General features: G+C 35.9%; 1 protein-coding gene across 1 annotated transcript; it reads left to right on the top strand.

Annotated features, from left to right (window-relative positions):
• Window positions 1-5,674: 5,674 nt before the first annotated feature.
• Window positions 5,675-9,390, top strand: LOC127857208 (NXPE family member 1-like). The gene has a single exon (XM_052393624.1). The coding sequence runs from the start codon at window positions 5,675-5,677 to the stop codon at window positions 7,358-7,360; it is 1,686 nt and encodes a 561-aa protein (XP_052249584.1). The 3' UTR covers window positions 7,361-9,390.
• The last annotated feature ends 2,459 nt before the right edge of the window (window positions 9,391-11,849 follow it).

Below are 11,849 nucleotides of genomic sequence, written 5' to 3'. Positions count from 1 at the left end.
GCTACACGTTCTAATTCTTAATGAAATACAAAAATAAGTATAACATAATTAATAACGTCCATAAACACACACGGCAAGATCAAAGTTTTAATGGAAAACTAATATGACATTCCACGTAAATTATTATTTTCGTCTAAATCGAATACTATATATAGAGAAACAATGTATTTATAACCGACCAATGAGGTAACATTTTGCAACTTTCAATTTACACAGTGCTATATGACAACAAAATGGAATTTGAACAGTGGTAGTGTTTTAAGGTCTGGACTATCATTACTTGTAAGTTTGTATAAACATTTTTCTAATGCAATTAGTAAAATAATGTTTATATTTTATGTTTAATAATATATTGCATGATTATTCTGTGCTGTTATATGAATTTGATGCCGTTAAAGCTTCCGACATGAATTCATGTCGGAACGATGCTATTGCAAAATAACGTTAAACGATATGAGGTCGATGTAAATCGACCTCATATTTATAGGAGTAGGGAGCTGACTGTGTTTATGTGTGGTTAGCTGGAACTGACGTCCGAAATGGCGTCGTTTTGATGTTGTTGTTTTTTCGCAAAGAATTCACTTGTATTTTCACTCGGTAAGACACTGTTTATTTCCATAAAATGAATACCTTCTTTCGGTCCTTTCGGCTATAAGGTGTTTGAGCTTTCTTCGTTTTTTATCCCCACGCTTTTTTGTGGTTATCTCCGGCGTCTGTCCGTCTGTCTGTCCGTCCGTCCTGGCCACTATCTCCTCCTACACTATAAGCACTAGAACCTTGAAACTTACACACATGGTAGCTATGAGCATATGTGCGACCCTGCACTATTTGGAATTTTGATCTGGCCCCTGGGTCAAAAGTTATGGGGGTTGGGGTGGGGCCGAGTCAGAGATTTTCACTCATTTGTATGCCCCCAGTATGGTGCATTGGCCATAACTTTTGCAATATTGAAGATAACAACTTGATATTTGGCATGCATGTGTATTTCATGAAGCTGCTCATTTTGAGTGGTGAAAGGTCAAGGTCAAGGTCATCCTTCAAGTTCAAAGGTAAAAAAACAAATCCAAGGGAAGTAATAAGCTTTAAAGGGAGGTAAGTAATGAACCTGCCAAATGAAATTTAAAAAAATCAATCAATCAAAGCAGCGCATGAGGGGGTATTGTGTTTCTGACAAACTCAAAGATACAAAAAACAAATCCAAGGGAAGTAATAAGCTTTAAAGGGATCTTTTCACGGTTTGGTAAATTGACAAAATTGAAAAAAAGTTGTTTCAGATTCGCAAATTTTCGATTTAGTTATGATATTTGTGAGGAAACAGTATTACTGAACATTTACCATAGTCTAATATAGCCATTATATGTATCTTTTGACGATTTGAAAACCTAAAAATTATAAAGCGTTGCAACGCGAAACGATTGAATAATTTGGAGAGTTCTGTTGTTGTCGTTTAAATTTACGAAACTACGAAGATTGCTTATATAAGGTATAAAATACTTATTCAGTGTATACTCGGCGGAATAGCCGAGAGGGCTAATGCGTTTATACTTCAGACTAACTCCAGGACTCCGGGGTTACTGGTTCGAGCCCTGGTACCGGCTACTTTTATTTCCTTGTTTTAATTTTATTCTTGATTTTTAGCTGGAGCTTTTAAGATCCAATGTTTACATTTATCAATATAAATCATTTAATGACAAACTTCAAAATATGCCAAAATCTGTGAAAAGAGAGGTTAGTATTGAACCTGCCAAATGATTTTTTTTAAATAAATCAAAGCGGCGCAGGAGAGGGCATTGTGTTTCTGACAAACACATCTCTTGTTATATGTTATTTTACATTAACTTCTTCATTTCTACACCGATTCACTTCCAATTGTTACTGAACATCTCTTATGACAATACGGTCAATCTCAACTATGCATGGTCCCATTACCAACCCTGGGATGCCCCCTGGGTCAAACATGCGGCGTGGGGATACGCGTCGGCCTCTGCGGCGCCAATTTTAGTTTTTGTTTGTTTCAAGATCGTGTACGTCGGAATAATAAAAGTTATTGAAAGAAAACCGCGTCCACATTTGTATTATTTACTTACGTGACGTTTGAGTAATTTGATCTACCCATATCATGTTCTCTTAAAATGCATAGTATTTACGCATGTGTATTGTAAAATATAACTTAATTACAATTATTGTGCTTTCCCGACGTTTTTTTGTTTTCTAAATATTAATTTAATGCCGAAATATATTGGTTTATCCACCTTTCTTGGTCTGATTTTCCTTTTAGCATATTTTTGGACCTGGCTTTCAAATTACAAACAGCTCTTTCAAATGACTCGAAATACTTACCCCTCTTTAATAACGTTTACATGTTAACTTCAATATTATAATTTAATAGCATGTTATATGGTGCATTATCAGCATTGATCAGTAATATTTTAATGAATTTAATGTATTTTGTAATGTCAACATTATTCTGATATGAACTTTTGTTAAACCATTCTTTTTACCGCCCATTCATATGATGCAGGTCTCTGATGGCGGTAATAAGGGCATCTTTAGTTGCAGTATATGTAATTAGGAATTTAAAATAGAAGAGGACTGAAATACCATTACCCATTAATGGACCACATGTGTTTAAATGTAGAAAAGGCCAGATACAATCTGCACAAAAGAAGTTGGCGTTAAGTATGTGAGAAAAAATTCAAATCAATCTATATGTCCCCTTTTAGCTAATCACTCAGGACGAAAAATATCTCATACATTACATACTAAAGAATAAAACGTGCTAACTATTGGCCTCTAAAGCGGAAAAAGTTTTTCAAAACATTCGCATAAATGCGGAATTCATTCACGGCAGTTGTTTCGTGTAAAACCGTCAAACATAGGTATTAGCTGCGTTTGTCGTTTGAAAGTTAGGTCCCGAAATATGCTTAAAAAAGTCAGTTCCAACAGGGGATTAAACCACAGGTGGTTAGCGTGTCGCTATGATATTAATTAGTGAAAACATCATTTTGAATGATAAATAATCATATTATAACGAAAAGTCAACTTTTCTGATTTTTTGTATCACTATTAAATATATATAAATATAACAAGGTATTCAACTCAAAATCACCAAAAAAAAACAGGGTGCACGCTTTGAACAGCCATTACTCCATCAATTTTGCAGCGATTTTCACGATCTCGGTCTTATTTAACGCAGAAATTAATTTTCTTTCTGGAAATGTACATGTCTTGAAATATTTTTACAAATGCTGGGTCAACTTTTAAGAAATAACACGATACACAACTCGTGTGACCTACTTGACATCGATCGGACCCGATCTAAGACTGAAATCTTCACGGAGTAAAGGGCAATTTCCCTGCAAAGTTCATGTACCTCGATACCATAATTCAATAAAACGTATAAAACATTCTTATTATGCTTGCTGTTTCATTATGCATCAAAACTTACGTCCCAGTGCCTTTTTAAACATTTGTTTACAAACATTTCAACTAACCGACATTTTAAACACACGAGTGATTTTATTGGTCCAATGCGCAGGTGTGTCTTTACACATAAAGATTTCATACACGAAAACGACGACAATTTGGAAGTCGGCTACTACTAACCTCAGCTTCCGTATACGCATGCCCCCACCCCTTGGTAAAAAAATATATATCAGGAGGTGAGGCATGCGAATACGGATGCACATATATATATATATTATTATTTTTACTTACTTAGCGGTAAAGTGTATGACTTGGCATACTTTTTATTTTATTTCATTGATAAAGTATTTTTAGACAAAATCATTTAGTGTAACACATGCCTGCCTTTATACAAAGACCTGTTATCTATAGGTCTTTGCTTTATACAATAGAAAATATTTTAAGACACGGGTTATACAAATCGCGCTATTGCACGAGAAGTCTTAGTATTTGGGAAACATAAATAATGCATAATCTGATTGATTAACATTCAACATGTATATAACGATATTTATTTGGCCCAGACTGCTGAGTGCTGTTAAATAGCTATTTTAGTACAGTAATTTAGTGCAATATGCGGATCGGTATTTTAGTACAGTAATATAGTGCAATATGCGGATCGCTATTTTAGTACAGTAATATAGTGCAAATATGCGGATCGCTATTTTAGTAGAGTAATATTGTGTAATATGCGTATCGCTATTTAAATAAAGTAATATAGTGCAATACGATGATCGCTATTTTAGTACAGTTATAAAGTGCAATATGCGGATCGGTAGTTTAGTACAGTAATATTGTGTAATATGTGGATCACTATTTTAGTACAGTAATATAGTGCAATATGCGGATCGCTATTTTAGTACAGTAATGTAGTGGAATATGCGGATCGCTATTTTAGTACAGTAATATAGTGCAATATGGGGATCTCTATTTTCGTACAGTAATATAGTGCACGATGCGAATCGCTACTTTAGTACAGTAATATTGTGTAATATGCGGATCGCTATTTTAGTACAGTAATAAAGTGCAATATGCGGGTCGCTATTTTAGTACAGTAATCTTAATAGTGACATGGTTAGGTACTGACCCGATAAGGGATATACGGTACTGTGGAAAACCATATCGGTCGAGCCCCAATCTTGTTTTCCACAGAACCGTATATCCCGTATCGGGTCAGTAACTAACCCTGTAACGATTATATCACGCCAACTACTTTCCATCTCATCAAATTAACAAGGACAAACAATGTTTTTTATAACAAGTATTATCGAAAATATTAAATTCAAGAACATTATAAAACAATAACAAAACTTCATGTTAGTCTACTGACACCATATAGAATATATGGGGTCAGCATGTGACGTCATGTTAGTCTACTGACACCATATAGAATATATGGGCTCAGCATGTGACGTCAAACAACCAATGAGAGAAGAGTATTTTGTAGATGGCGTTATATAGTGTAAAATGCGGATTGCTATTTTAGTACAGTAATATTGTGTAATATGCGGATCGCTATTTAAGTACAGTAATATAGTGCAATATGCGGATCGCTATTTTAGTACAGTAATATAGTGCAATATGCGGATCGCTATTTTAGAACAGTAATATTGTGTAAAATGCGGATCGCTATTTTAGTACAGTAATAAAGTGCAATATGCAGATCGCTATTTGAAAACAGTAAAACTGTTCAATAAACGGATCGCTATTAAAGTACATTAAAATTGTGCAATATGCGGATTGCTATTTTAGTACAGTAACATTGTGCAATATGCCGGGTGCGTTTCCCCCCCCCCCCCACCCCCACCCCCAGTGATTCAAAGAACGTTAAGCGTTTAGGAGTGGCATTTGTATGCGGTGTCTTCAAAAGCAATTTTAACTATGTGTGTTTTGTTTTAAGAAGCATAATCAGCACTGATATTGACCTCTTTTTAATTGAAGATGAAGATAACAACAAGAAGGCAAAAATGGTTCAAATGAGCTACTACCAATATCGCTCACCTGAGCATAACACAAGTATAAGCTGACACACTGAATATGCGTTCCGCTCAAGTTTACTTGCAGGTTGAAGATTTATATTTATGTATACACTTGCTCTTGATTGCTTGATTAACAAGTGCATTTTGTGTCATTCATACATTGACAAAAAATAAACTATATATATATATAGAGAGATGTATGTATTTTTATATTTAAGATTTCACACAAGATGGCGGAAATATTGAAGCGTGGATGGAAGTTTCTCATAGTATCAACGTTGGTATTTATAACGGTACTGCTGCTGTTTAATGTCCAGATTAACCCCTACTTGGACAATCGTCAAAACGTTTTAGTATCAAACGTGATAAACGTTGCTGCTTCTAAGCGACTGACATCGAGTTACGTCACCGAGGGACCAATCTTCAACGAAAATACGTATCAAAAGAAAAACGTATCGGCTTTTTGTGCGGGTGTTGACATCTATGGAAAGCCTCAACTAACCAGTGTGGTGCATTCTCGAATAGATGCTACAAAGTTGGACCCTACCACACCAGGTCTATTGTATGTCTATGTTTCCACGTACACGAAAAGAAACGTGTCAAAAACGTCAGGTGGTGACGTCATCAACATGATTGCGAATGAAGTTAATGGGGATGGGAAAATTACAGCGTTTGTCTTTGACCACAACAATGGTAAATACTCGGGCGTGTTCCAAGTACCTTGGACAGGAAAGACAGCTGTGCGAGTGAAAGTTTTATCCTTTGTAGAAAATGCATGTCTAAGGTTAAAATCAATGGAAAAGTACGGTAACCAAGTATTCACAATGCAAAGCGGGTGGGGTATAAGAGGAAAGTTTGTTACCTCACGAGGGTTGACGGAATTCACACCATGCGGTGCAAATGACTACATTTTCGGCTATCCTAATCAGTGTAATTTCACGTCAGTAAATGCCAATGAATCCTGGTTTTGTGGGCAGCCGAGACACTCTCTTATAAATTGTAGAGACATATATTCTTTCGGCACTGGTCCGTTCGAATCGAAAGCAGCCGGGCCATCAGAAAAGGTTGCGCTTCCTAATTCAGCAGCGTTAAAATCATCGGTGACAGCGAATTCTCCAAAAAGCACCGAAGCTCGCGATCGTATTCCGTGTAATGAAAGACCCCCGAGATATTCATGGACAGAGCTGGGACAATTTCCAAACGGATATTGGGCTCGTAACCAATGGCGTATGTACAACTGCTCGTCGTCTCTTGTGCATTCAGTGAAGTCTTACAGAAACTGTCTGCAAAACAAAACCGTCTATTTCCTCGGCGATTCAACAGTGAGACAGTATGCGGAATATTTCATCAATACTTTACTCGGGTACAATGTAAAAAATTTCAAGGACATGGTCGGCTCCGGAAGACAATACCATTCGAAGCAAATTTATAAAAACTTTGGTATTAATGTCACTTATATCAAGCATGCTATGCCTTTCCACAATCCAGACTTCCCACCCACCGGCATCACGTCTTTGCCTATGGAGATTGAGCGGCTATCCAACTCCGACATACCGGATAAGGCGCTCATTTTGGTTGTAAACTACCACGTTCATTTTCAGGCGTATCCGGTTGATATTTTTCGAGGGCGTGTCAGAAGTTTAGCGCAGAGCTTAAGTATTTTTTTACAGGCTAAACCGACGGCATCGGTTTTGTTTAAGGGGTTCCACGCTTGTTCAGACGACACTCGATGGTTCGATAACAAACTCACGCTTATTTTTAGAGGTATCGTCAAAGAAGAGTTTGGAGAACTCAAAGACAGAGTCGTCTACCTTGACACGTGGTCTATTACTGCGGCGCATGACAGCTTGGCGCTTCATCCGGCCGGAAATGCGTTCACGAGTCAGATTCAACAGTTTTTGACCTACGTTTGCTAGCTTGATACAACGGAACTGTGACTCTTATTAATAGTACGTTGTAGTTAGGCTCGTTGACTCATGCTTATACACGTATACAATTGTTGTATTGGAGGATCTTTACAATGAAGTAAACGTTAAACAATAGATAATAGTGCATGTCAACAAATAACGTGTCCGTATCATGTGCATTTAACTCTATGGATCACCTATGGGAATTTAACTGTCCCGTTTCAACAGAAAACTAGTAGTAAAGGTTGAGTTATGTGTCGCAAAAAGTTTCAACAAGATGGTTGTATGTATGTATGACCACAGTACTTCATTACATTACCTCGTATATACATATATTAAAATGCATATTACCGTGAACAATGCAAAATGAGAATTTATGGAACTTTGGGATGTTAAATGGTTCCTATAGTTTTGAACATCAGAATTAGTTTACTTGCAGGTAAAATAACATGCTTGATTTCTTATTGCTTTTACTTTTAAATGCAGTTGCCAATACTGATACAGTTCAATAGTGTCATTAAGAATGTCACAATTCCACTGGACTCAAGATGATAATATTCACATATTTCATATATTTTCATCAAGACTGCACTAATTAAACACGGTCATGTGTTTATTATTTATCACATGCCATACCCTGTTTTCCATGTAATATAACCAGTACATATATTTTTATTTTACACATGTGTAAGATACTTTTTAAGCGTTTTCATTGGCTTAGTTTTCGTTTATTGACCAATCGCATTTTGTTATTTTGCTGAAACGACTTTGAAACGTCAAATGACTGTACGAAATGTAAACAACATTCGGGATTTATCATTATGTTTGCGTAAATATTTACTTAATTTGCTAATTTAAAAGCACGTGATAAAAAGATATGACACTCGTTGTGATATCATACCATATTTTATCAAACTCGTCCAGGAAATTCGTTAGTAAGCTCGCCAAAGGCTCGCCTACTAACAAAATTCCTGAACTCGTTTAAAGGGGCCTTTTCACAGATTTTGGCATGTTTTGAAGTTTGTCATTAAATGCTTTATATTGATAAATGTAAACATTGGATCTATAAAGCTCCAGTAAAAAATCAAGAATAAAATTTAAAAAAAGGAAAAATGTGCACCGCATCAGGGCTCGAACCATTGACCCCCGGAGTTCTGTAGTAAAAACCATTTAGACCGCTCAGCCATCCTGCCAAGTATAAATGGTTCATGTATTTTATACTTTATATAAGTAATCTTCGTAGTTTCACACAATTAAACGACAACAACAGAACTCTCCAAATTATTCAATCGTTTCGCGTTGCAACGCTTTATAATTTTCAGGTTTTTAAATCGTCAAAAGATACATTTAGTGGCTATATTAGACCATGGCAAATGTTCAGTATTACTGTTTCCTCACAAATATCATAACTAAAACGAAAATTTGCGAATCTGAAACAACTTTTTTTAATTTTGTCAATTTACCAAAACGTGAAAAGATCCCTTTAATAAAATATGGTATTATATGACAACTCGTGCCAGATCCTATTTATTTGCGTTATTTGTGACTTTATGATGTACATGCTGACGCATCTTAAATGCACTTAAATACAGCATGTAGCACAACTGGATTAAACGGTACACCATTAACGTTGGGATTGGGGCTGACTCAGTTAAAAATGTTAAATATTGTCGTCATAACTAAGTCTTTTTTTGAGACTTCAAACACCAGGGATTTTTAAACCGTAAATTGGCATTGCTTTTGACTAAGCAGAGTTCAGCATACTAGAATTTCCATTAACAAGCCTACTACGACTCGACGCATACTTACAAATTTACGTAAGACCAAGTATGTTAAAGCTTATAGATTTATTGACCTCTCAAAATAGTAATATTGTTAAAACTTAGCTATGTTTATTTTTAAAGCATGGGAAATAAGAAATACTAATGATACATATTACGATTAGGCAGGGACCTATGCACAGCCTCTCTCTGTATATTGTCTTCTCTAAAATACACAATACTTTGTATAACAATTAACCGATTTATTTTTGGTGTTTATAATTTGAATGGCCTGTGACTTTGTTTTATGTATATTGTATGTGACATTTCATGTATACTCATGGGCTTATTGCGTACTGTATTATCAAATAAACTAAAATTAAGCTAAAAAAGTAAATGAGCGATCGATAAATGTTCTTAAAATCGTTCGAACTTGCATGGAGATGCCGGGGATTTCAGCCGGGGCCTATCACATGCAAGGGGGACGTTCTACCACTGAGCTACATCCCAACGCAAATCAATGTTTGTAATATGTCCGTCTGTATGTGCGTGAAGTAAGATGTCTACATAACGACACTGTACATAAAAAGATCGATCCATTCCTTCAAATCCATGTAAGTTACAAAAGAAAATATATGGAAAAACATCATAATGTGAGTTCAATTAATGTATAGTGATATATTTGTGTGATATACATATAAAAATGACTTATAGATCTCCGTAAAATCTACTGTAATCTAAAGATGTCAAAGGCTGTAGTGACGATAATGATTGTGAAGGTGTTAACCTCTGTAATTCTGCAAGAAAACATGGCAGTGTATTGTTTTAATTAGTACTTATGTCGGTGTAGTCACGGAGCGTATATTGTCTCATCTAGAGTCCGTGGTGTAGTTAATGGTTCAAATTGACTTTGCTTATTTATTAAATTTTAATAGGGGATTGGGTTGTGATGGTGAATGCGGGGCGGTGGTGGGAGAGGTGGACGTGTATGTATACAGGCCCCTACGCAGGCCATGGGCCCTGGGGCCCGGGTCCCTCCAGCTGGCTGTCAAGTGTTTTTAATAATGGGCCTACTGCAATTTTTCTCTAATGAAAGGGCCCGCAATACACTTTTCCTCAATACTAAAGAGCAGGTCACTGATAAACAAGCGGATTAGCTCTCGCCAGGGAAGATAAGTCCCTAGGCAATGTTTTCTTATCGCCTTGTACATACAACCCCGATCAGTCAATTACCCCATTGTGGTCCTGAATGCTTTATCTAATGATCGGTGACGTAACACGTCTTTTGATTGGCAAAGGAAAGAGACGCAGCGAATGGAAGCAAATGATACAAGAGTTTTTGGTCTCAAAATTGCTTACGTTAATAATTTGTGAAAAACAAATAATGTTGAAAGCAATTAAAGAGGTGACAAGATAACTATTGATGCAAAGCATCAAAGGGCGTCGGGAATTTCAGTGTAAAAGGCACTCAATGAAGTTACATGGAACGATTTTTTTTCTACTGTAAATATTAATATATTGGCCGATTATTTTAAACAAAATAGAACAAGATACGGGTATAACCATTATCTATGATTTTGTGTTATAACCCCCAAACAACCATTATCTATGATGTTGTGTTATAACCCCCAAATAACCATTATCTATGATTTTGTGTTGTAACCCCAAATATTTCATAGTTCATTTTATTTACATTGGTTTCTTTTTTTTTTACTGGCATCCGTGTGCAGTTTTCATTAATGGAACAGAACCGTGTAGGTTTTAAAAAATCTGCTTCATCTTGTAAGCGTAATTTCATATTTTTCTCAACTTCAAGGGGAGATGATTCTGAACTTATTCTTACGTTGCTCATTTACGATAGGGGTTGAGTACTCATTGATATGAAAACGCTGTACAAGTTTTAATGTGTTTACGACCCCCCGCCCCACCCTCTCACACATATATTTCATGGGCATAATAAAAACAAAAAATGGTTACAATAAAACACCATATTTATTTAAACTAAAATGTCTACATCAAAACAAAAAGTTAACATAGAACACAAATAAAAATTAAATAATTTGATTCTACTGGAGCCCGAACCTTGGGCCTCTCACATGTGAAGCGAGCGTGTAACCACTACACTACGGAACCGCTTGAAAAATCACCTTCTAACTACCGGTAAGAAATTAATAAGTGACTGTAGTGTAACGGTTATCAATAAAGCAATACACCGTGTAATCGCTGTCGTCTTGTAAAATTTAAGAAAATACACGTTAACCAAAACTCGAACAGCAAAAGTCTGCGCTATTGTTACAAAACCACAAAATAAATATATTTTGATTATGTTTTGTTTTTATACAAAACCAGAAAGTTTCACCGGTTCGCGTATTTGCCCAGTCCCTGTGATCTTTTATTATAGCCCAGTCCCTGTGATCAGTTATTAATTAAAATAATTAGCTTTGCATTATTGGCAATAAATGTTGTAGTAATGTAATAGGCACAAATGCAGTACTTATTAACACTAATTTACACAAAAAATCACCACTATGCAAGATATTCTGACAACAAAAATATATACAATGATCCGTAAAATAACTTCTCCTTCCATAAGCGAAAAAAATACGTATTACATACGAGTCGCCGCACTTCAGTGCGACGCCAATCACTGGGGGCTGACGAGGTCAAAGCGTAGTCCGTTTCGCTACGACGTCGGGTATATGTTTTACTACGAAAACATTGTGTAAATACACTACTTA

The sequence above is a fragment of the Dreissena polymorpha genome, chromosome 14 (genome assembly GCF_020536995.1).
Source record: "Dreissena polymorpha isolate Duluth1 chromosome 14, UMN_Dpol_1.0, whole genome shotgun sequence".
Taxonomy (NCBI): Eukaryota; Metazoa; Mollusca; class Bivalvia; order Myida; family Dreissenidae; genus Dreissena; species Dreissena polymorpha.
This window is presented reverse-complemented; position numbering and strand designations above follow the sequence as displayed.